Genomic DNA, 27,039 nt, shown 5'->3' with positions numbered 1-27,039 from the left:
CTGAGGATTTCACAGACAGCTGAAGGCACAGCCATCCACATGCACCAATTAAAATCAGTGAAGCACGAGCCAGTATCATCTTCAAATACCTAATTACCCTCCAACTGGCCCCAGAAGTACAATTACACACTTTAGTGGTAAATGGGCACACTGATTCCATGTACAGAATTGTCTAGCAGCGATGTTTTGCCGCTAGTTACAAAGGACTCCTTGACAAAGTCGGTTTGTCAAGGAGGACTCTCTCTAACTTCTACAGGTGCACAGTAGAGAGCATGTTGACCGGTTGCATCGTGACTTGGTTCGGCAACTTGAGCGCCCTGGAGAGGAAGAGACTACAAAAAGTAGTAAACACTGCCCAGTCCATCATCGGCTCTGACCTTCCTTCCATCGAGGGGATTTATCGCAGTCGCTGCCTCAAAAAGGCTGGCAGTATCATCAAAGACCCACACACCATCCTGGCCACACACTCATCTCCCTGCTACCTTCAGGTAGAAGGTACAGGAGCCTGAAGACTCTAACAACCAGGTTCAGGAATAGCTACTTCCCCACAGCCAACAGGCTATTAAACTTGGCTCGGACAAAACTCTGAACATTAATAACCCATCATCTGTTATTTGCACTTTATCAGTTTATTTATTCATGTGTGTATATATTTATATCATATATTTATCTGTTTTGTAGTCAATGTCTACTATGTTCTGTTGTGCTAAAGCAAAGCAAGAATTTCATTGTCCTATCAGGGACACATGACAATAAACCGTTGATCTTGAACTCTTGAAGACTCCTATCAGGCACCATACCTTGCAATGGACGAATACTAGATAAGATGAGTATGAATGAGTACCCAGGAATGAGTAGGTTAACATATGATGAGCGTTTGACTGGGCCTGTACTTGCTGGAGTTTAGAAGAATGAGGGGGGGGGGACCTCATTGAAACGTACAGAAGAACAGTGAAAGGTTTGGATAGAGTGGATATGGACTAGTGGGAGAGTCTAGAACTAGAGGTCACAGCCTCAGAATTAAAGGACGTTCTTCTAGGAAGGAGATGAGGAGGAATTTCTTAAGTCAGAGGGTGGTGAATCTGTGGAATTTTTTCCCACCAAAGGCTGTAGGGGCCAGGTCAGTAGATATTTTCAAGGTGGAGATGGATTGATTCTTGATCAGAGGTTATGGGGAGAAGGTAGGATTCCTAACACTTATGATCTTATGATACGATGAACGTCATCTTGCTAGTTTCACTGTTTGTATCCCTTCATTATCACCTCTTGCACAGCCAACAATGGCCCATTGTGGGCTCCACCTTTCTTGAGTCATCGGTCGGTGCCGGCTGCGATGGTTCTGTATCTTTCCCTCTCCCCCGACTCTCAGTCTGAAGAAGGGTCTCGACCCGAAAAGTGACCTATCCCCTTTTCTCCAGAGATGTTGCCTGACCCGCTGAGTTACTCCAGCATTTTGTCTACAAATGGGTGTTATAGGTTGGTTGAAATCTACTGACCGCGAGACATTCTGCCGATGACTTTGACAATCTGCTCAGTAAGCCATCTGTTAGGATTCACAATTTCATTCTCTCATGGGGGCCTCAAGGACATTTCTGTACAGCCAAACACCTGATATACGGAATAAAATGACGCTCCTCACCACAAACAGTTAGTCATATAGGAAAACACAAAAATAGACTCTTCGGCCCAATTCATCCATCTAAGCTAGTCCCACCTGCCTGCATTTGGCCCATATTCCTTTCCATGTACCTGTCCAATTTTTTCCCAATGCTGTTATAAAGTACCTGCCTCAACTACCAAAAAGTAATCCTCCGTCAGTTTCGCCACCTCCAACGTGACCCCACCACTCGCCACATCTTCCCATCTCCCCCCATATCTGCCTTCCGCAAAGACCGCTCCCTCCATAACTCCCTTGTCAATTCTTCCCTTCCCTCTCGGTCCACCCCCTCCCCGGGCACTTTCCCTTGCAACCGCAAGAGATGCAACACTTGTCCCTTTACCTCCCCCCTCGACTCCGTTCAAGGACCCAAGCAGTCGTTCTAGGTGCGACAGAGGTTTACCTGCATCTCTTCCAACCTCATCTATTGCGTCCGCTGCTCTAGATGTCAGCAGATCTATATCGGTGAGACCAAGCGGAGGTTGGGCGATCGTTTCGCCGAACACCTCCGCTCGGTCCGCAATAACCAAGCTGACCTCCCGGTGGCTCAGCACTTCAACTCCCCCTCCCACTCCGTCTCCGACCTCTCTGTCCTGGGTCTCCCCCATGGCCACAGCGAGCAGCACCGGAAATTGGAGTAACAGCACCTCATATTCCGTTTGGGGAGTCTGCACCCCAGGGGCATGAACATCGAATTCTCCCAATTTTGTTAGTCCTTGCTGTCTCCTCCCCTTCCTCAGTCCCCCTGATGTCTCCTCCCATCCCCCAGCCTTCGGGCTCCTCCTCCTTTTTCCTTTCTTGTCCCCGCCCACCCCCACCCCCGATCAGTCTGAAGAAGGGTTTCGGCCCGAAACGTCGCCTATTTCCTTCGCTCCATAGATGCTGCTGCACCCGCTGAGTTTCTCCAGCTTTTTTGTGTAACCTGCCTCAACTACCTCCTCTGGCAGCTTAGTTTAGTTCAGAGATACAATGCGGAAACAGGTCCCTCGGCCCAACGTGTCCACGTCGACCAGTGAACCCCGCACACTATCCTACACACACTAGGGAGAATTTACAATGATACCAAGCCAATTAGCCTACAAACCTCTATGTCTTTGGGGTGTGGAAGGAAACTGGAGATCCCGGAGAAAACCCACGAAGGTGAATGTACAAACTCTGTACAGACAAGGACCCGTAGTTAGGATCAACCCCGGGTCTCTGGCGCTGTAAGGCAACATCTCAACGCCATCCTCTTGTTCCACATACCCACCGCCCTCTCATTTCCCAGGGGAAAGGTGGTGCAACCCGGGCCAATTCACAGCTGATGCAATGTCTGATATTATGCAAATCTTGCAACCAAATAAAATGATGTGAAACCCGAGAGCACTGCACGAAATTCACGGGTTTCATGAATAAAGTGTACTTTTGAACTAAATCCATCTACAGCTATAATCCCACAGTTCGCAGTCCTTTCAACTCGATTTAATTGTCTAACAAAGGCTCAGTGTGAATGCCTTATGGTGTAAATAGGTGCTTGTGCAATACTTAGCATGCCTATGCTTGTTCGCCCTGGTAATGATCCAGCTTCACATTCATATTGGTCACTCATTCGTCTCTTTCCAGTGGTTTGCTGCCTTTCACTCGTTCTCTGGAGTGCTCTTTTCATACCTGCGACTTTCTCCTTCCCTCGCACTGTCTGAACCTCAAACTGTCTTAACTCTCACAGATTCTCAGGATGGCAGAGCACGTCTTTACTTCCCCACGTTTCTCTTCAGTAGTGTCACTGTCTCACAGAGCCAGAGTCCCGTGTTCCTGGCTACCGGTGCTGTCTGCACGGAGTTTGTACGATCTTCACGTGACTTCTCCGGGATCTCCGGTTTCCTCTCAAACTCCAAAGGGATTCCTCCTTTGCATGTCATCGAAGCAGAGGTAGGCCATTTGGCCCATCATCTATACCACCATTCAATCATGGCTGATCTATCTCTCCCTCTAAATCCCATTCTACTGCCTTCTCCCTGTATGTTTTTAGTTCTTTAGCTTGTTTTATGTGGGGGATGGGGGTTGGGGGAAACTTTTTCTTATCTCCTACCTCGACGGAGATGTGATTTTTTTCCGTATCGTATCTCTGTCCGCACTGCCTAACATTGAGGAGTTGGCGGCCTTTGCCGGAGACTGACTTTACCAGGAGAGCTCTACCAGGGGGGAGCCTACAGGTCATTAACATGACGGAGCCCGCGATAGACCTCTGAGCTCTAACTGTGGGTGCTTGCGGACGTAACATCATGGAGCTCACGGTCTCTGGTCAGAGACTGACTTTGGGAACTCCAAGCTGCGGGAGTTTCCACCACCCCGAGGCGGGAGTTTCGATCGCCCCGACGCGGGAGCTTCGACCGCCGGCTGTGGGGCTTAGATCGCCCCGACAGATGGTTTGACTGCCCCGATCGCTGGAGAATAAAGAGGGAAGATTGGACTTTTTTGCCTTCCATCACAGTGAGGCATGTGGGGAATCCACTGTGGTGGATGTTTATGTTAACTGCTATGTAGTTGTGTGCCTTGTTGCTTTTTTTACATATGGCGGTATGGTAATTCGCATATCACTGTACCTTAATTGGTACACGCAACAACAAAAGACCTTTGAAACCTTAATTCCAAGGACGTGCAGGTTTGTAGGTTGTAAATTGCCCCTAGTGTGTAGGATGCAAACATGGGATAACATAAAACTGGTGTGAATGGGCGATCGATGGTCGGCTTGTACGTGGTAGGTTGAAGCACTTGTTTTCGCACTGGAAGTCTCTAAAACTATTTAAACAGACTCCATCTGCTGAACAAATTGACTTGGTATAGATTTCTGCAACTCATGACTGCAATTTGCTGCATCTCCAGTTCATCGCTCTATATAGCCACATCAATGGACCTTCTGCCAGAGTCCTGACACAAGAAGCAGAAGGGAATTACAAGCGTATTGTTTTACATCTGACATTCTGACTCCGTATGCAACATTTGAAATATGAACAACACATGGAGACAGAAATTATAAACTATATTTTTCTACATACTTTGCTTTCAAACTGGTTTTCTTTCAATCCCGCTCATCTGGTTTGTTTCTGCTGATACTTGAGGATTTTTGGTTTAGTTTCGAGAGATACAGCGCAAAATCAGGCCCTTCGGCCCATCGAGTCCACACCGACCAGCGATCCCCGCACACTAACACTATCCTACATAGAAACATAGAAAATAGGTGCAGTAGGCCATTCGGCCCTTCGAGCCTGCACCGCCATTCAATATGATCATGGCTGATCATCCAACTCAGTATCCTGTACCTGCCTTCTCTCCATACCCCCTGATCCCTTTAGCCACAAGGGCCACATCTAACTCCCTCTTAAATATAGCCAATGAACTGGCCTCAACTACCTTCTGTGGCAGAGTTCCAGAGATTCACCACTCTCTGTGTGAAAAATGTTTTTCTCTTCATCTCGGTCCTAAAGGATTTCCTAAACTGTGACCCCTTGTCCTGGACTTCCCCAACATCGGGAACAATCATCCTGCATCTAGCCTGTCCAACCCCTACACACACTAGGGACAATTTACATTTATACCAAGCCAATTAACCTACATACTAGTACGCCTTTGGAGCGTGGGAGGAAACGGATCTCAGAGAAAACCCTGCAGGTCATGGGAAGAACGCACAAACTCCGTACAGACAGCACCCGTTGTCAGGATCTAACCCGGGTCTCTGGCGCTGTAAGACAGTAGCTCTGCCACCACGCCACGTGATAAAGGATAGCTCTCTTCGGGCTTCACAACACCAAGTTAATCAAGCAGCTCAAATCCCTTACATCCAACCAGTGTATCATTATTTCATAATACATCTACGTCAGCTTCTGTGCTGATCAAGTAAAAAATAAATTACAGCACATACCCCGCCAAAGGTCAAGGAGTTTAGAACCAATAAAGTACTTTCGATGCACCATTGCTCATACTATGACAGCCAATCTATGCACAACAGGATCACAGAAATAGCAATGAGACCATAGATCAATTCATCTGATCTTTAGTCGTGGCAGTTGAGGCAAAATGCTGGCCTCGTACAGAAACATAGGTGCAGGAGTAGAGGCCATTCTGCCCTTCGAGCCAACACCGCCATTCAATATGATCATCCCCGATCATCCACAATCAGTACCCCGTTCCTGACTCTCCCCATATCCTTTGATTCCGTTAGCCCCAAGAGCTAAATCTAACTCTTTCTTGAAAACGTCCATTGAATTGGCCTCCACTGCCTTCTGTGGCGGAGAAATCCACAGATTCACAACTCTTTGGGTGAAAAGGTTTTTCATCATCTCAGACCTATTCTTAAACTGTGACCCCTGGTTCTGGACTCCCCCAACATTGGGGAACATGTTTCCTGCATCCAACCTGTCCAATCCCTTAAGAGTTTTACATGTTTCTATAAGATCCCCTCATCCTTCTAAACTCCAGTGAATACAAGCCCAGTCGACCCACTCTTTCATCACAAGTCAGTCCTGCCTATTTCCTTCAGGGTTTCGGCCCGAAACGTTGCCTATTTCCTTCGCTCCATAGATGCTGCTGCACCCACTGAGTTTCTCCAGCTTTTTTGTGTACCTTCTGCTTCAATTATATCTGAAGAAGGGTCCAGACCCAAAATGCCACCCATCCATGTTCTGAGTTACTCCAGCATTTTGTGTCTCCCCTTAGTAAACCAGCATCTGCAATTCTTTGTTTCAACAGATAAGGAGGATCTGAAGAAGGGCCCCGACCCGAGACATCTCCAGAAATGTTGAGTTACTCCAGTACTTCGTGTTCTGTGTAAGATTATTTATTATTTATGATGCGGGTGTGTGAACACCTGCGTGTCTTTGTCTGAAGCAAATAGTTATTCTGATCGACAGGGTGAAGAATATCAGTCACTCCATGTCTTTCACAACTCTTCTGCTCCTAAGTGTACAGAGAAAAGAAACTGCTAATTTAAATGAGCACGTATTATTTGAAGCAGCATCCACCACTTCCTGTGCCAGGCTGTGCTCTCAATGTATTTAAAAGTAAATGAAAAGTCACGACTTAATGGAAACATAATGACAAACAGTGACTAGGAGCAATTAAGGGGCATAATCGTAATGTACTAGTGATGGGGTATAGGGAGAGATTCATTAACACAGCACAGTCACCACTTAACACTTTGACATTAGTACATTGGGATCCGAGACAAAAACAGGAAATGTTGATGACTCTCTGCGGGCCAGGTGGCATCTGTGGCAAGAGAAGACGGAGTCAATCAATAACCTTTCATCGGTATCAAGTCAGAAATCAAATGCCTTTTAAATTGTGGAGAAGAGCGAGGATTGAAAGAAGGAAATGTCTGTTATCGAGTCATCCAGCGTAGAAACAGGCGCTTCATTGGGTCATAGGGAATAAGAGTAGAATTAGGCCATTTGGCCCATCAAGTCTACTGCGCCATTCAATCATGGCTGATCTATCTCTCCTTCCTACCGCAATCTCCTGCCTTCTACCCATAACCTCTAATCCCCCTCCCCCCCCTCCTCCTCCACTCCTGTTTTCATTTCTCTCCCACACATCTTTTCCAGACAGATCAGTGATGATTAACAAACTTTCACCACCCTCTCTCAGCGGGCAGAATCACCACTTGGATCACCAAACTTGGTAACCTGGGCTTCGACCCCTCCCTCTGCAACTGGATACTGGACTTCCTAACCAACAGACCCCAGTCTGTTAGGTTAGACAAGCACACCTCTTCAACCCTCACCCTGAACACCGGCGTTCCACAGGGCTGTGTGCTGAGCCCCCTCCTCTACTCCCTCTTCACCTATGACTGCACACCTGTACATGGTACTAACACCATCATCAAGTATGCAGATGATACAACGGTGATTGGCCTCATCAGCAACAACGATGAGCTGGCCTATAGGGAGTAGGTCCAGCACTTAGCAGCATGGTGCGCTGACAACAACCTGGCCCTTAACTCCAAGAAGACCAAGGAGCTCATTGTAGACTTCAGGAAGTCTAGGGGCGGCACGCACACCCCCATCCACATCAACGGGACGGAGGTGGAACGTGTTTCCAGCATCAGGTTCCTGGAGGTCAACATCTCCGATGACCTCTCTTGGACCCACAATACCTCAACTCTGGTCAAGAAGGCTCACCAGCGTCTCTTCTTCCCGAGGAGACTGAAGAAGGTCCATCTGTCTCCTCAGATCCTGGTGAACTTCTACCGCTGCACCATCGAGAGCATCCTTACCAACTGTATCACAGTATGGTATGGCAACTGCTCTGTCTCCGACCGGAAAGTATTGCAGAGGGTGGTGAAAACTGCCCAACGCATCACCGGTTCCTCGCTCCCCTCCATTGAGTCTGTCCAAAGCAAGCGTTGTCTGCGGAGGGCGCTCAGCATCGCCAAGGACTGCTCTCACCCCAACCATGGACTGTTTACCCTCCTACCATCCGGGAGGTGCTACAGGTCTCTCCGTTGCCGGACCAGCAGGTCCAGGAACAGCTTCTTTCCGGCGGCTGTCACTCTACTCAACAACGTACCTCGGTGACTGCCAATCACCCCCCCCCCCCCCCCCTGGACACTCCTCCCACGGGAAAAACACTATGTCTGTATACATGTAAATAGATTTATTTCTTGAAATCATATTCTATGTCGCTCTTCCAGGGAGATGCTAACTGCATTTCGTTGTCTCTGTACTGTACACTCACAATGACAACTAAAGTTGAATCTGAATCTGAATCACTTGCGTCATTCAGCGTTTCCCTCATCTCCACCCGTTCTCTGCAAAGATGGTGAATTCCCAGTTCTGATAAAGAAGCATAACCTGAAATATTGCCTCTGTTTGTCCCTCCAAAGATGTTATCGACTGTTTCTAGCATTTCCAGTTCTTGCATTTCACATTTCCAGCGCCTGTATTTTTTTTTTTCTCTTTCTTTCACATGTTGGGAACTGGGGGTTTGATTCACGCCTTCGTCTTCATTCAGCAGTGGTGGCAAACTCTGCCTCAGTTTAGTTTTGTTTAGTTCAGGGATACAGGCCCTTTGGCCCATCATGTCCGCGCCGACAAGCGATCCCGACACACTAGCACTATCATACACACTAGGGACAAATTGGAATTTTTTTAAACAAAGCCAAATTAACGGACAAACTTGTACATATTTGGAGTGTGGGAGGAAATGAGAGCAGCCGGAGGAAAACTACACGGTCACGGGGAGAACGTACAAACTCCTAAGACAGGAGCCTTAGTCCTAATCAAGACAGTCTTGATTCTGTCAGTAAGCCATGGCTTCATGGTATGCACCCATCTTACAATGCAACACTCTCAGTGGCAGGACTGAGAGAGTGTTCCATCTTTGGTAAAGTGGGTATGGTGACTTTAATCTGAAGGAGTGGCACAGCAATAGAATTGTTGCCTTACAGCACCAGATACCTGGGTTCGATCCTGACTATGGGTGCTTTCTTACTAAGTTTGTATGTTCTCCCTGTGACTGCTTGGGTTTTCTCTGTGTGATCAAGTTTCCTCCAAAGACATGCAGGTGTGCAAGTGAATTGGCTTCTGTAAATTGTCCCTAGTGTATAGGACGGAACAAGGGTATGGGGATTGTTGGTCGGCGTAGACTCGGTGGGCCGAAGGGCCTGTTTCCATGCTGTATCTCATAATTAAACTATCTTGAATGATCTTTCAAGTGGAGGTTAAAAGGACCTCGATGTGCAGCCCCAGGCTGCTGAAAAGCAAATTCATTTGGCTCTGCATAGATTGTTATGAATCATAAATGTGGTTACAAAATAAATAGGTGTGGGAAACACCTAATGAGTCTCCAGAGGTTTCCGTTCAGGTTTCAGAAGTGGGACAGGGGCATTAGGATAAAACACAGTTGTGGGAAAAATAAGACACAAAGTGCTGGAGTAACTCAGTGGGTCAGGAAGCATCGCTGGAGAACGTTTGGTGACGTTTCGTGTTGGTTCACTTCTTCAGACAGATGTTTCTAGTATTAGCAGTGAAAAAAATGGCAACAATTATACTGCTTGATATCTCTAATAATGTTGAGGACTTGGATCATTCCTATTTATCAACCATGTTCTAACTCGCTGCCTTGATGCATTACAAATCTGAAGACCACCAACATGCCACGTCTTCATTGATATGGACCTATGGTAGAAACCTGCTGGCCAAACTCTCCCCAAAATCCACAAACCCGGCTCTCCCGGCAGACCCATTGTCTCTGTCTGTTCGTGCCCCACCGAACTCATCTCCACATACCTTGACTCCATACTATCCCCCTTGGTCATATCCCTTCCCACCTATGTTCTGGACACCTCAGACACTCTCCGCCGCCTCCACGTATTCCACTCTCTAGGCCCTCACCCCCTCATCTTCACCATGGATGTCCAGTCACTCTACACCTCCATCCCCCACCAGGATGGCCTCAAAGCCCTCCGGTTCTTCCTCGACCAGAGGAGCAACCTATACCCAGCCACTGACACTCTCCTCCGCCTAGCGGAGTTGGTCCTCACCCTCAACAACTTTACGTTCGACTCCTCCCATTTCCTCCAATCAGTCTGAAGAAGGGTTTCGGCCCGAAACGTCGCCTATTTCCTTCGCTCCATAGATGCTGCTGCATCCGCTGAGTTTCTCCAGCAATTTTGTGTACCTTCCCTGTGACATCTCCAGCATCCAAGAAAGACACATGGTTAAGGATAATAGATTTGGCTTTTTACCTCAAGCCCCCACCTCAATACCATTAGGACACTGGAGATACATGGTACTGATGTTGGGTGACAATGACAGGTGGACCTGTCGCCATTGGTTTACACAAATATTTCGTTTAGTTCAGAGAGATAGCATGGAAACTGGCCCTTCGGCCAACTGAGTCTACACTGACCATCGATCACCCGCTCACACGGGTTGTATGTAAGCCTACATTCTCATCCACTCCCCACACATTAGGGGCAATTTACAGACGGCCAATTGACCCACAGACCCAAATGTCTTTGGGATGTGGGAGGAACCCGGAACACCTGGAGGAAACCCTCACGGTCACAGGGAGAACGTGAAAACTCCGCACAGAAAGGTGGGATTAGTGTAGATGGAATATGTTGGCCGGTGTGGGCAAGTTGGGCGGAAGGGCCTGTATCCACATGATATAACTCTCGGACTATGATAGCACCCGAGGTCAGGATTGAGCCCGGGTCTTTGGCGCCGTGAGATGCCAGCTCTACCAGCTGCACTAGAGCTACTCACTCCACTGCAACCTTTAATTGAAGGTAGCATAGCCTGCACTAGGGTAAAGTAGACTCCGGCACTCGATGGGTTAGAAACATAGAAATTAGGTGCAGGAGTAGGCCATTCGGCCCTTCGAGCCTGCACCGCCATTCAATATGATCATGGCTGATCATCCAACTCAGTATCCCGTACCTGCCTTCTCTCCATACCCCCTGATCCCCTTAGCCACAAGGACCACATCTAACTCAACTTAGGAACCAGTCTACAGACACAAAATGCTAGAGTAACTCAACGGGACAGGCAGAATCACTAGAGAAGGAATGGATGAAGTTTCGAGTTGAGACCCTTCAGACTAAGAGTCGGGGGGAAAGGAATCAAGAGAGATATATCTCTATATGCCTTTACCTAATTTCCTTTTCCCCGACTCTCAGCCTAAAGAAGAGTCTCAACCATTCCTTCTCTCCCGAGATGTTGCCTGTCCAGCTAGGTTACTCCAGCATTTTGTGTCTATCTTCGGTTTAAACCAGCATCTGCAGCTCCTTCCTACACATAGGAACCAGTCTGCACTGAAGCAGTGATAAAAACCTATCTGCATATCTTTGCACCTCAGATTGCAATCATTGATCCAAACACTCAGCTCTAGTACAAACAGTAGGAAACACAGAACAGTCAAACAAACACAAAACACAGATAAGGGCATTTATACTTCTGACTCAACCATCAAGATTAGGCATGATTAGTTGTACTTTGATCAGCTGAGTATTAAAACCAGCTGATCAGGGACAAAATGTATACTGAGAGCACAGATTATATTATGGAATAATACAATAAAAAGCTTTGGTTACTCTGAAGAAGGGTTTCGGCCCAAAACGTTGCCCACTTCTTTCGCTCCATAGATGCTGCCTCACCCACCGAGTTTCTCCAAAAGGTACACAAAATTGCTGGAGAAACTCAGCGGGTGCAGCAGCATCTATGGAGCGAAGGAAATAGGCCACGTTTTGGGCCGAAACCCTTCTTCAGTTTCTCCAACATTTTTGTCTACCTTAGTTACTAAAAATCTGGTTCTTTTTATAAAGCAACGCGGTTATTTCCACTTTTCAACTAGAGTAGAAATGAGGAATTACTGATGCTGGTTTTCCATAAATGACACAAAGTGCTGGAGTAACTCGGTTCAGGCAGCATCTCTGGAGAACATGGATTGGTGACGTTCGGGTCAGGACCCTTCTTCAGTCCGAAATCCGAAGGAGGGTCCTGACTTGAAAATATCGCCTATTCAGGTTGCCCAGGTGCTAGTCTGAAAAAGGGTCTAAACCGGAAACGTCACCCATTTCTTCTCTCCAGAGATCATGTCTGTCCCACTGATTTACTCCAGCATTTTGTGTCTTATCTTCTTGCCCAGATGCTGCCTAACCCACTGTTACTCCATTTTTAGAAAACAAGCATCAGTAATTCCTCATTTCTACTCTAGTGCTACTTTCCATTCCCTATTTTTGCTTTCCGTTCAACCACAGGAATAAAAGGGAGACCACAGGGGAAAAAAGGAAAGGGTTTCAGTTTACTGCAGTGTCAGCCACGTCTCAGTGAGTTGTGTTCTCGTCTAGTGAGGTTGCGATTTCAAGGCCATCATCAGAGGCCCAAAAGCTTTTTCCACTCTATCACGGTACACATGACAATAATAAAGCACTATCAACACTTGGGTAGCATACAATCTAACAATAGTGTGAAGAAAGTCCCCGACCAGGAAAGTCATCCAGCCTTTTTCCCCCCAGAGATGCTGCCTGATCCGCTGAGCTACTCCAGCACTTTGTGTCTACCAACAATATGAACATCGAATCCACCACCACCCCCCCCCCAATCATTCCACCCCTTTCGTTTCACGCCCTCTCCCCCCTCCACTGAAACTGGATCTTCGCCTATTTCTCCCCTCCTCCCGCTTCCATTTAGAGCAGAGTTGAGGCCCCTGTCCCACTTAGGAAACCTGAACGGAAACCTCTGGAGACTTTGCGCCCTACCGAAGGTTTCCGTGCGGTTCCTGGAGGTTGCAGGTAGTGGAAGCAGGTAGGGAGACTGACAAAAACCTCCGGGAACCTCACGGAAACCTTGGGTGGGGCACAAAGTCGCCAGAGGTTTCCGTTCAGGTTTCTTATGTGGAACAGGGGCGTACACTCAGCAGGACAGGCAGCATCTCTGAAGAGAAGGAATGGGTGACGTTTTGGTTCAAAGGTACTATAGCATTTGAGATCCACGTTAGTGTGAGGGTTGTTTGCCCTCTCAGGGTTACGAGATGCTGGTTAGTATTTCAAACAGTAAAGTTCACCTCGTCAATATCAAACCATCAATCGATATTCCTTAAGAAAAGATTATCTGGTCGATACCACACTGCAGCATGCAGCTGTAAGCCTGCCTTTTATTAAGAGCAAGACAAAGCAACAACATATCACCCTCCACTCAGCTTTGATGGATCTCTGTATTCAAGATTCAAGATTCAGGAAAGTATCCATCCACTTCTACTGGCTCAGCACAGATGGCGACTTATAAAGGGACATTATGTTTAGTTTCATTTAGAGATACAGCCCCGAAACAGGCACTTTGGCCCATCGAATCCGTGCCGACCAGCAATCCCCGCACATTAATACTACCCTACCCACACTAGGGACAATTATACATTTACACCTAACCAATTAACCTACAAACCTATGCATCTTTGGAGTGTGGGAGGAAACCGAAGATCTCGGAGAAAAGCCATGGGGAGAATGTACAAACTCTGTACAGACAGCACCCGTGGTCAGGATCGAACCCGGGTCTCTGGCGCTGTAAGGCAGTAACTCTACTGCTGCACCACCGTGCCCTCCAAAGTGCTGTAGTAACTAAGTGGGCCAGGCAGTATGTGTATGAAGGAACTGCAGATGTTGGTTTAAACCGAAGATAGACACAAAATGCTGGAGTAACTCAGAGGGACAGGCAGCATCTCTGGAGAGAAGGAATGGGTGACGTTTCGGGTCGAGACCCTTCTTCAGACTGACGTCAGGGGGAAGGGAGATAAATAGTTAAGGAAGTGTGAAGGTGTAAAAACAAGGCAAAGGGAATGGAGATCAAGGAATATGTAGAATGGAAACATAGAAACTAGGTGCAGGAGTAGGCCATTCGGCCCTTCGAGCCTGCACCGCCATTCAATATGATCATGGCTGATCATCCAACTCAGTATCCTGTACCTGCCTTCTCTCCATCCAGAATAGATCATTGTTAGCTGGGAGAAGCTAACAACAAAGCAGTATCTGTGTAGAACATGGATTAGTGACATTTTGGGTTGGACCGGTCCCAACCTGAAACATCACCTTTCCATGTCCTCCAAAGATGCTGCCTGACCCGCTGAATTACTCCAGCAGTTTGCGTGTCAATATTGTAGGGGTTAGACAATCAGTGCAGGAGTAGGCCATTCGGCCCTTCAAGCTAGCACCGCCATTCATTGTGATCATCCACAATCAGTAGCCCATTCCTGTCTTCTCTCCATATCCCCTGACTCTGCTCTATCTAACTCTTTATTGAAAGCATCCAGAGAATTGGCCACCACTGCCTTCTGAGGCAGAGAATTCCACAAATACACAACTCTCTGGGTGAAAACGTTTTTCCTCATCTCCGTTCTAAATGGCCGACCCCTTATTCTTAAACTGTGGCCCCTGGTTCTGGACTCCCCCAACAGCAGGAACATGTTTCCTGCATCCAATCCCTAAATAATCTTATGTGTTTCAATTAGATCTCCTCTCATCCTTCTAAATTCAAGTATATACAAGCACAGTCGCTCCATTCTTTCAACATATGACAGTCCAGCCATCCCGGGAATTAACCTGGTGAACCTACGCTGCACTCCGTCAATAGCAAGAATGTCCTTCCTCAGGTTTGGAGTCCAAAACTGCACAAAATACTCCAGTTGTGGTCTCACTAGGGCCCTGTACAACAGCAGAAGGACCTCTTTGCTCCAATACTCAACTCTTCTTGTTATGAAGGCCAACATCCCAACAGCTTTCTTCGCTGCCTGCTGTACCTGCATGGTTACTTTCAGTGACTGATGAACTAGGACCCCCAGATCTTGTTGTACTTCCCCTTTTCCTAACATGATACCATTCAGATAATAATCTACCTTCCCGTTTTTGCCACCAAAGTGGATAATCTCACATCTGTCCACATTAAATTGCATCTGCCATACATCTGCCCACTCACCCAACCTGTCCAAGTCGCCCTGCTGCATCCTCATAGCCTCCTCCTCACAGTTCACACTGCCACCCAGCTTTGTGTCATCTGCAAATTTGCTAATGTTATCCCCAATCCATCTCATCCAAATCATCAATGTATATTGTAAATAGCTGTGGTCACAGCACAGAGCCTTGCGGTACCCCACTAGTCAATGAACGAGACCTGTTAATCCCTACTCTTTGTTTCCTGTCTGCCAAACAATTTTCTATCCATGTCAGTACCTTTTTTGACTGCTTTCTTAATGGGATGGACAATCAGCATTGTTCACATACAAAACGGTATCATTCCCAATCTGGATGGTAACTCACTGAGTGTCCCATCAGCTACAAGCCACTATAAAGCTACGGGACTCAACCCTCCCTGAGCCCTCACTCTGTGGCAAGGGTTCCCAACCTGGGGTAGATTTATCCCCAGGGGGTAAATTTTGCCTGCCCAGGGGGTACATTTGTTGATTCTGGATTTGTACATTTTTTTCCCTCATTGACTGACTGTGTTTGGTTCTGGTATACCAATATCTGTTCATTACTAGTTGTTCAACAAATAACACTATCATGTTCTATTAAAGTTGCCTGGGGTAAACGGGATGAAAAAGGTTGGGAATCTCTGCCATATCGCATTGTGGGATGTAGGGAGATTCTCTCAATCATTACAATGGCCTGGATAGGGTGGATGTGGAGAGGATGTTCCCACTGGTGGGAGTGTCTAGGACCAGAGATCATAGCCTGGGAATTAAAGGACATTCCTTTAGGAAGGAGATGAGGAGGAATATGTTCACCAGAGATGCTTCCTGACCCAATGAGTTACTCCACCACTTTGTGTCTTTGTTTTCCCTTCCTTAATACCTCTGTAAACCTCCCAATCCGGATAATGGATCAAGGCACTTAATGGATCGAGATTGAAACGTGAAACGTCACCTATCCATGTTCTCCAGAGATGTTTCCTGATCCGCTGAGTTACTCCAGCATTTTGTTTCTTGTTTACCCTTCCAGAATATCTCTGTAAGCCTTGTCATCCCTCACCTCTAAGGATAATGGATTGAGATTGATAATGATTCTAAACTGAAGAAGGGTCCCAACCCGAAACATCACTTATCCATGTTTTCCCAGAGATGCTGCCTGACCCGCTGAGTTACTCCAGCACTTTGTGTCCTTATACACTGCCATTGTCTGGGATGACGGAAGATGATGCTGCTTTAACACAGGAGGATTTATTTTTTAGTCTAGACATAAAATGCCCTGTTTTTTAAAAGAAGTTGTATTTCTGTTCTCACTGCAGGAAAACGTGATGTTCTCTGATAAATGACAATTACTTTAGCTCAACCTAGACCATCTCCTTTCACTCACTGGGATCAATTATCTCAGAGCAACACAAGTAGAAAACAGACAGCAGATGCTCCTCTTAGCTATCATAACACAAAGCAGCCGTTGAAACAGGATGCAACCATTGTTCCCCTCAAGCCAGTTCACGGCTAACCTGTGCCACCACTCATTAGGAAGGACGTTGAGACTGCTGGAGGGCAGAGAAATGTTATCAGAATGGGTTCAGGATTAGGTGACTTTGTGGAGAGAAAAGAATACAAAATTGAGCAGCTTTGGTATTGAATGAAACTGTTATTTCGTTGAAGGAGGGCAAATAACCCGAGGGAAGTTGGTGAACTAAGAGAGATAAAGAAATCCAGCGAGTTCTAACAACTCGGATTACAATGCCCGAAAAGATACAGAACAAATTCAACACAATCTTTTATGATACCCGTCCTGAGCTACTGTAGTAGCACCATCGGTGAGGGATAGTATAACACATAGAGGGTCACAGAGTGCTGGCATAACTCAGCAGGTCAGGTAGCATCTCTGGAGAAAAGGAACATGTGACATTTTCGGGTCGAGACCCTTCTTCAGGCTGGGAGTCAGGGGAGAGAGAAACTAGATGTATATGGTATCAACATTACAGTGACTAATGTGAAATTCCAGCACATCGAATTCTCCCAATTTTGTTAGTCCTTGCTGTCTCCTCCCCTTCCTCAGCCCCCCTGCTGTCTCCTCCCATCCCCCAGCCTTCTGGCTACTCCTCCTTTTCCCTTTCTTGTCCCCACCCACCCCCGCCCCCGATCAGTCTGAAGAAGGGTTTCGGCCCGAAACATTGCCTATTTCCTTCGCTCCATAGATGCTGCTGCACCCGCTGAGTTTCTCCAGCTTTTTTGTGTAACCCGTGAAATTCCAGCAGCCTGCTATCTGATTGTAGTAACAAGGAACTGCAGAAGCCGATTTACAAAAAAGACACAAAGTGCTGGAATAACAGGTCAGGCAGCATCTCTGGAAAGCACGGATCGGTGTTGTTTTGTGACAGGACCCTTCTTCAGACGAGTCCCAATATATTGCATTACAGATGAGTCTGAAGAAAGGTCCCGACCTGAAATGTCATCTATCAATGTTCTCTAGAGATGCTGTCCAATCCACTGAGTTACTCCAGCACTTTATTGTAAACCAGCAGTTCCTTGTTTCTTCCATAAAGACCCTTACTGAAGCAGTTAAGATTTACGATTCCGTGGTTACATGCTTAGAATTATTATGTCACCTTTTCAATTACAATAGACAATAGGTAGGTGCAGGAGTAGGCCATTTGGCCCTTCGAGCCATTCAATGTGATCATGGCTGATCATCCCCAATCAGTACCCCGTCCTGCCTTCTCCCCATATCCCCTGACTCCGCTATTTTTAAGAGCCCTATCTCGCTCGCTCTTGAAAGCATCCAGAGAACCTGCCTCCACCGCCCTCTGAGGCAGAGAATTCCACAGACATTACAAATTAAACAACTAATTGTTTAATTACGCCAAGAAGATGTGATGTTAACTTCTGTATCTGGATGAACAGCGAGGGCTCTGGATTTCTACTCCACTATATTGCATTATATAACGATGTCTAGATGCTCAAGTTTCTTGTTCTAAACACTTAACAGGTCAGTCAGCCTGAAGAAGGGTCCCGACCTGAAATATCACCTATCCATATTCTCCAGTGATGCTGCATGACCTGCTGAGTTACTCCAGCATTTTATATCTGCTATCCAACTGTCTGGAAATCCTGGTGCTTTACCACCTGCCTCACTGAATTCTGATGCTTGTGCTCCCCTTAACACAAGTTCCCCAGCTCATCTCAACTCACCGGGTGATGTGGCCCAGCGGTAGAGTTGCTGCCTTACAACATCAGAGGCCCGGGTTTGATCCTGACTACGGATGCTGTCTGTACGGAGTTTTTACATTCTCCCTGTGACCGCGTGGGTTTTCACCAGGTGCTCCAGTTTCCTCCCACACTCCAAAGACGTATAGGTTTGTCGGTTGACACAAAATGCTGGAGTAACTCAGCGGGACAGGCGGCATCTCTGGTGAGAAGGAATGGGTGACGTTTCGGGTCGAGACCCTTCATCAGACTGATGTCAGGGGAGTGGGCGGGACAAAGATAGAATGTAGTCGGAGACAGTAAGACTGATGGGAGAACTGGGAAGGGAGAGGGGATGGGGAGTGAGGGAAAGCAAGGGCTATCTGAAGTTAGAGTAGTCAATGTTCATACCACTGGGGTGTAAGCTACCCAAGCGAAATATGAGGTGCTGTTCCTCCAATTTACGCTGGGCCTCGCTCTGACAGTGGAAGTGGCCCAGAACAGAAAGGTCAGTGTGGGGATGGGAGGGGGAGTTGAAGTGCTGAGCCACCGTGAGATCAGGTAGGTTAAGACGGACTGAGCGGAGGTGTTCAGCGAAACGATTGCCGAACCTGCGCTTGGTCTCGCCGATGTATGGGAGTTGACTCCTGGAACAGCGGACACAGTAGATGTGGTTGGAGGAGGTGCAAGTGAACCTCTGCCTCACCTGGAAAGACTGTCGGATCCTTGAATGGAGTCGTGGGGGTTGGTAAATGGACAGGTGCTCTGGTTTCCTCCCACATCCCAAAGACGTGCAGGTTTGTAGGTTAATTGGCCCTGTGAAAATGTTCCTTTGGCGTGTAGGGAGTGGGGGAGAAAGTGGGATAACTTAGTGCTAATGTGAACGGATGATCAACGGTGGGCGTAACTCAGTGGGCCGAAGACTCTGTTTCCATGCATGTCAATCAAACAGAGCTTTACTGTAGAAACAAAAAATGCAGATGCTGGTTTACAAAAAAAGACACAAAGTGCTGGGGTGACTCAGTGGGTTAGGCAGCATCTCTGAAGTAATAATAATAATAATAATCATCTTTATTACAGACTCAAGGTCCAGACAAGGGGCAACATTACATTAAAAATGCATTGCATATCAAATATCATAAATACATATAAAATCTTGGTATATCACTTATAAAAACATCATAATTTATATATTTTTTTAAAACACAATACATAAGTTAAAAATCCAGATTAAAAGATGATCAATGTCCTACAACGAGACAACGATACCAGTGTCTCCACAGCTGGGATACGTAGCGTGTAGTGCTAACCCTTATGTTTGACAAGGCCACAATAAGCACATTTTTAGAGTCATTTATCCTGCAAATGAATTTATACATGTGGTGTCTTAGGATAGCTTCTAAAGAAGCTATCTAGGGATAGCTTCTACACTGCCCAACATGGACTTCCATCTGTATATATGTATATATGTATGTAGTGGCGCAGAATTTGTGCACCTATCCCCCCCCCCCCCCCCCCCCCCCCCATCTCCCTTCTGTTTTTGTTTTTTTCTGTTTCTTGTTTTTTGTGCTAAATTGTATGTATGCACTGAGTACGAGCAGCTTTCAGTTTCACTGTACATGTATAGTGACAATAAATGGCATATCTAAAGTACTGACTCCTGCAGCCACAAACATATTACTGGCACTACACCATCTAGGTTTCCTTAGCAGTGTTCTCATGGCATCGTTATATGCCACCTTTAGTCACTGCATACTAGTCTTTAAATAGTTCGACCACAGGTGCGCAGTGTAGAGGGGTGTGCAGTATGCTCTAAATAGCGACACCTTCACCACATCTGCACACGCACCAAATTTACGCAAGAGAATATTCGCCTGTACATACAGCATGCGTCGTTGCCTATAAATATCCTCATCATCTGTCATTTGTTCTGTAATAATATGCCCTAGATATTTATCTTATTACAGACACTGAGATTATTGTCAGACAATTTAAAATCAAGATATTTTAGACATTTATCCTCTTTGGTTCTACAGATCATAACAGCACTCTTACTAGCATTATATTTAATGTCATGTTCCACACCATACACAGAACATATAGTAAGGAGCTGCTGGAGACCAGCGCTAGATGGATTAAAGACCACAAGATCATCTGCATACATAATATGGTTCACTAAAATATTACCAATCACGCACCCAGTGTTACAGGCTTTCGATTGTTTAGATAGATTATCAATATATAGATTAAAAAGGACTGGGGACAACATTCCCCATTGTCTAACACCATTGCTAACCCCAAATGGGGCTGAGACCCTATTGCCCCATTTTATTTGAATAGTCTGGTGGGCATACCAGTAGGCCAGAATTCTAACAATGTATTTAGGCACCCCTCATTGACTCTTTTTACCAAACAGCTTTCTGTGATTAACACAGTCAAAGGCTTTGGAAGCATCAATAAAGCACATAAGGATTGAAGAGTTTTTGCCTCTATATCTGTTTACAATCTCCTTTAGGGCATATATGCATAAGTCAGTGCCATGTTTAGCTTTAAAGCCAAACTGGTTATCTGTGGAGTTAACAAACTCATTTATTCTATCCAGCAGAACTCTTTCTAAAACATTTGACAACATGCTGGCTAAAGCTATGGGCCTGTAATTATTTAGGCTGCCTACTTTACCAGCTTTGTCCTTGATGACCGGCACTAACAGGACAGACAACATTGAGTCTGGTAACAAGCCATGAATCATAAAGCCAGTAAAACAAATAGCTAGGAGAGGAGCTATCCTCATACTCGCATACTTAAGATGTTCAGCAGAGATATGATCCAAGCCACCTGCTTTGTTGTTGGGACAGCTTGTTCATGGCATGATACACCTCATGTGACATAATCACCATCGAGTCATTACTATCAATATTGTCCACCCTATACAAGTCACCTTGGACACAGTTGAATAAAGTGCTATAATGTTGTCGCCATAACTCCACGATATTAGCTGTTCCGGAGATTCCATCTACAGTGCATGGTAGAGATGATTTGCAGCTGCTAAGAGCTCTCACTTCCTTCCAAAAATCTGTAGCATTGTTACTTAGCAGCTTCTTAGCCATGGAATCAGGCCTCGTAGCGTGCTCATTTTTACAGATGAAGCGAACAGCATACTTATACCTTGCACTAGTGAGCTTCTTGTGCTCAAACACAGGCCCCTGTCTGGGTCTACCTGCCATAGCCCGTGATTTCGTGGTTTCACGGGCTTCAGTATGATACTCAGCTACATACTTATTCCAGCCAGGCCTGATGTTATGCGTCTTATTTTTATGCTTGCAGTAGGGCTTACTGCCTACATACAAGGCGCTTACTATATCATTATACGTGGAGCAGATATCTCTCCTATGCTTCATATCTTTACAATTAACATTACTACACATTATTGCATCTTTAGGTAGATGAATATTGCTTAAGGATTTATCTGTATGGGCATAATAGGCTAGAATGTCTTCCTTTGTAAGCGTTGACCAGTCCAGTTTTTCTGTATTAAAGCTATTTCTATCTCTGGATACCACAGGTATGTGTTCAACATTTATTGTCATAGCAACAGGTATATGATCAGTCATTGCTGCCCCGTACAGAATGCTCATACACCCCAATATAGGAAGTATACGGATAGTTCTAAAAAAAGGGTCCCGGTCCAAATCGTCACCTATCCATGTTCTCCAGAGATGCTGCCTGATCCGCTGAGTTACTCCAGCACGTTGTCTTTTGTTCCTTCCTGAATAACTCTGTACACCTCATCATCCCTCGCCTTTACTGCCCGTACGCAAATCCACTTTTAAACATGAAGTTCGTAAAAGACAAAAAGTAACCAACATTAACCAGACTAATCAACTGGAACAGATGGAAGAAACCAGTTGCATGAAAAACACTCACCTTCTTTGTTAGTTTTATGGCTTCTTAATTCCTCGGACTTGTGAAAGTCAATGCTGGCATAAGCTTGGGCGCTTGCAGGTGTGTAAAGCCTTTGCTGCAAGGTGGGCAGTTCAGTGTGGCTGCTATCTGTACCCAGATCCAAATCGATGTAGTTCAGGCCGTTTTCGAAGCCGATTGACATGTGGCGTGACATCCCTGTGCAAGGCTCCTCCTCGGCACTCCCGCCTTCCATCGGCCAGACGTTCTCGAAGGAGGCCGAGCCACGGCATCTCACGTGGTCGGCGGAAGGGGCGGAGGGGAGAGGCGCGGGCAGAAAGGTCTCGGAGCAGTGGCGGCGTCTACCCTGGGGGTCGGCGCATATCACCCTGGCTTCCTGGTGGGGGTCGGGGCTGAGTTCCAGCATGCCGACGGGAGAGGGATCGGCAACATTCTCCTTAGCAGAAACCTGGCAGGGTTCCATGGTGATGTATTCGGTGGCCGGGCAGGGCGGGTGTTGGAACATGTTGGCACAGGGTCCGGACCTGGGCAAGATTCTGGGGACGGTGGTCTCAGCCCGGAATTCGATGCTGACGTACTCTCCCGGGCTCTGGGGATCTGGGCTATCGCGGTGACGGGGCAGAGTTTTTGCTTTGGCCACGTCGATACTGAGACAGGCCGGGCGGCACAGAGCCTTCCTGCCCGGTCTAGGGGGCTGCTGGGCAGCGGGGGTCGCAGAGGATGGACGGCGCCCCTCCACCTCCCCCAGGCTGTCACTGCTGTCACCTGTGGAGGAGGAGGAGGAGAAGGAGCAGGAGAGCTGGCCAGAGGAGGTGGCCGGGGCTGTGGCTGGGGCCGGCTGCTTGTAGGAGCGGGGCAGTGAGCGGAAGCCGTGACAGAGTGAGTCCGCCAGCTCGCCCTCCTCCACCCGGGGGGGCAGTGGGATACGGGGGCTCTCGGGGGGGGTGCTGGAAGCCGAGCGGCTGCCCGGCGACATGTTCATGTAGTCGCTGATTCCGTCCCCCATCTCCAACTTGCGGTTGACCGCCCGAGCCCAGCTTTCAGGGGAACAGCTCCCGCTGGGGGACATGAGCATGTAACCACCTCCGCAGCGGCCTTCGGGATGGGGGCCCAGGATCTGCTGGGGGGGACCGATGCACCCTTAAGAGTCATGGCTACGTAGTCACCACCCTGGACCTGGCCGGGCCCTGACACCAGGCCGGGCGACATGGCCATGTACCCGTTGTCTCTGAAATCCTTGCACCCTCCCTCAGACGGTTCAGGGGTTCTTGAAGCGCGCCAGCTACCCTTGCCAGCCCATGCCCGCTTGCTAACGCCACGCTCCCCCATCTCCTCCTCGCCCTGGCTGCTTGCCCGCCTCAGGACCCGCCTCTGTTGGGCGCCCACCTCTTGCGCAGCCGGGGCAGGGCTGCACAGCGCCACGTAATCCTGGGGGGTGCCCTCCAGTGGGAAATGGGCAGGGCTGGTGCCGAACTCCCCCTCCCCGTCAGACGAGGACGGCGGGGACGAGGAGGGGGAGGGCGAGGAGAAGCCACGGTCGGCGGTCAGGCTGAAAGCGAGGCCAGTGGCGGAGCAGGGCGAGCGCCGGGCGGAGGGGTCGGGGGTCGACCTGGTCTGACCCAGAGCCGGGTGAGCCCTGGATGATCCCGGCCGGGACGAGGGCAGCCCGGCGCCCAGGGAGGGGCTGGCTGGGACCTCGTCAGCCGACGGCGGTCGGGAGGAGGAGGAGGAGGAGGCGGCGCTGCCATCGCTGGAGGTCCGGGCCCTGACGGAGTTGCAACGCTGGGCGGGCGAGGTGGCTCCCGGCCTCCTGGCAGAGAAACCCATCTGGTTGGGCGGCAGGCTAGCCAGGTGGTAGCGGCGGGTGGGCACCGAGATGGGGTTGGAGCTGGACGACTGGCTCTTGCTCCTCAGGCGGAACTCCTCGCTCATGGCCTTCATGGCTTCCAGGATGGTCTCGTGCATGTTCTGGGCGACCACCGAGTCGTCCACCTGCATCCAGAACTCACCGGGGCCAGTGACGGCCGAGCGGCCAACCTCCACGAAGAAGAAGTTGTCCGAGTGGCCGCAGCGGCGGATGTTCATCAGCTGGAGGACCACCGCTGCCGTGTCCGAGTTCAGCTTCACCAAGCTGATGGTCTTATCCGTCAGGCACAGCCGGTAAATGCCATTCATGTTCCGTGACTGGCCCAGGCCTCGGGGACGAAGGTTGACCTGCCACACCTCCTTGAAAGCTGGACCCGGTGCCAGGGCGTAATTGGAGTCTCCATCTTCCGTTACAGCTTTACCTGAAATTAGACAAGAGTGTTTTACTGTCGTTATGTCCAGGAACATAGTATAGAATTGTATATAATATAATAGTACAGTATATAATGATCAGGGTAGAAGTTGGAATATCATATTGCAGTTGTATAAGACGTTGGTGAGGCCACATTGTGTTCAATTCTGGGCACCGTTATAGGAAAGATGTTTTCAAGCTGGAGAGGATACAGGGAAAATTTACGAGATGGTTGCCAAGACTAGAGGGTCTGAGCTGTAGACAGAGGCTGAGTAAGCTGGGACTCTATTCCTTGGGGAGCAGGAGGATGAGGGGTGATCTTAGAGGTGTACAAGATCATGAGAGGAATAGATCGAGTTTCTTGCCCAGAGTGGGTGAATCGAGGACCAGAAGACATAGGTTTAAGGTGAAGTGGAAAAGATTTAATAGGAATCTGAGGGGTAACGTTTTGACACAAAGGATGGTGGATGTATGGAACAAGTTGCCAGAGGAGGTAGTTGAGGCTGGGACTATCTCAACATTTAATGAGCAGTTTAACAGGTTTGGAGGGATATGGACCAAATGCTGGTAGGTGGGACATGTAGCTGGGACATGTTGGTCGGTGTGGGTAAGTTGAGCCGAAGGGTCTATTTCCACACCATATCACTCCATGACTATGATCGGAACAATGAAATTCTTGCTTGCAGCAGAACAACATGGGTAAACATAATTGTAAAACATAATAGACAACAAATAAAAGGAATAAATAATACATTAACAGGCGGCAGTGGCACAATGGGTAAAGCTGATGTCTCACAGCGTTGGAGACCTGGGTTCAATCCTGAGCTCAGGTGCTCTCTGTGTTTGTGGAGTTTGCACGCTCTCCCTGTGGCCGCGTGGGTTTCCTCCCAACTCCCAAAGACATGTGGGATTGCAGGTTAATTAGCCTTCTGTAAATTACCCCTTAGTGTACGGAGAGTAGATAAAAAAGTGGGATAACATAGAACTGGTGTGAACGGGTGATCACTGGTTAGCGTGGACTCAGTTTTCGTGCTTTATCTCTAAACTAAACATGGACTTCTTTGGTTAACTATTTAAATCAATGATTAGATGAGATCGTTAGATTAGAGATACACGCTGAAACAGGTTTTTCAGCCCACCGGGTCCGTGTCAACCAGAGATCTCCGCATATTAACACTATCCGACACACACTAGGGACAATTTACATTTATACCACGCCAATTTAACTACAACCTTGTACGTCTGGAGTGCGGGAGGAAACCGAACATCTCGGAGAAAACCCACACAGCTCACGGGGAGATCATAATGCACCCGCAGTCGGGAGCGAACCCGGTTCTCTGCAAGCTGCAACTCTACCGTGCCTCCCAATGCTTTTTACCGAGACTGTGTAGTGCAAGTAGCTATTCATAATATATCGTAACAAAATTCAGAATACTGAATATCATTGTTTGATGAATTCTCAGACACTCGTCTCTAATACCCCCTTGTGTTCCACCCTTCTCTTCCTCCAAGATATGGGACTAACAGCCACAGCAGGGTGCATTATCAAAGGATCCTGACTAGCTCTGTAAGAAATATAGAAGCGGCACTATTTTCTTCCCAGAAGGGGTTTCTTCCCAGAGGCCATTAGGACTGTAAACTCCTATCTCACCAGGGACTAAACTACTGTACCAAGTTACTGTTGTGTGGTGTCTTTTTAAATTGCCGTTTCTCCTTTTTTTTTCTCTCCCACAAATATGTAATTACTGATTCTGTTCCAATCTGTTTTGTAGTTTTTGTTTTGCACAATCTGCAAGAATTGCCACTTTTCATTCCACCGCACATCTCGTATGTGTATGTGATGAATAAACTTGACTTATCTCATCGGTGCTGAGCCTGCCCTGGGACAGTTTGTTAGAGAAAACTATTCTGTATTTAACTCTGCTTTTCACTCTTTTCTTATACGACATGCACAGCACTGGAACAGGCCCTTCAGCCCAAAATGTCCATGCCGAGAAAGGCCAGATAGACACAAAGTGCTGGAGTAACTCAGTGGGTCAGACAGCATCTCTGGGATGCTTCTTAAACACCTCTCCTGCCTGCAATGTGATCCAAATCCATTCCCATCCATGTGCCTGTCCAAAAGCCTCTTAAGCGTCATTATCTTATCTGCCTCCACCACCCCCAGAAGCACGTTCCAGGCACCCATCACTCTGTGTAAAAAACTTACCACGCGCATCTGTTTTAAACTTTTTGCTCTTACGAGTCTCTTGCACAGGTTAATTGGCTCTAATCTATTACCCAACTCAGTATTTTTACCGTTAGAAACAAAATATGTAACCTCAGTTTTGGGCATTCTAGGTTGATTAGCAACCTCACACTCTTTCCCACCTCCCCTATATCTCTTTTCCAGCTACCTCCCCCCCCCCCCCCCCCACTCCAATGTCTAACAGGGGGTTCCGACCCAAAGAATAGTCTCTCCGCAGATGCTGCCTGACCCGCTGAGTTCCTCCAGCACTTTTGGCTCACTCTCTTCTGAAAAGTTTGAGCTGGAAAAGCTGCTCTGTACAGAAGGTTG

At 47.6% G+C, this 27,039-nt stretch overlaps 1 protein-coding gene across 1 annotated transcript in view; it reads right to left on the bottom strand.

Annotated features, from left to right (window-relative positions):
- Nucleotides 1–27,039, bottom strand: part of LOC129715098 (insulin receptor substrate 1-B-like) — a 140,617-nt gene that overhangs the window by 91,267 nt on the left and 22,311 nt on the right. The window contains 2 exon segments of the mRNA XM_055664963.1: nucleotides 22,208–23,196; nucleotides 23,199–24,492. Coding sequence (XP_055520938.1) covers nucleotides 22,208–23,196; nucleotides 23,199–24,492 — 2,283 coding nt within the window.

Source organism: Leucoraja erinacea, unplaced genomic scaffold, assembly GCF_028641065.1.
Source record: "Leucoraja erinacea ecotype New England unplaced genomic scaffold, Leri_hhj_1 Leri_100S, whole genome shotgun sequence".
In the NCBI taxonomy this organism is placed as follows: domain Eukaryota; kingdom Metazoa; phylum Chordata; class Chondrichthyes; order Rajiformes; family Rajidae; genus Leucoraja; species Leucoraja erinaceus.
The sequence above is the reverse complement of the archived record's forward strand: the minus strand, read 5'-3'. Positions and strand labels throughout refer to the sequence as shown.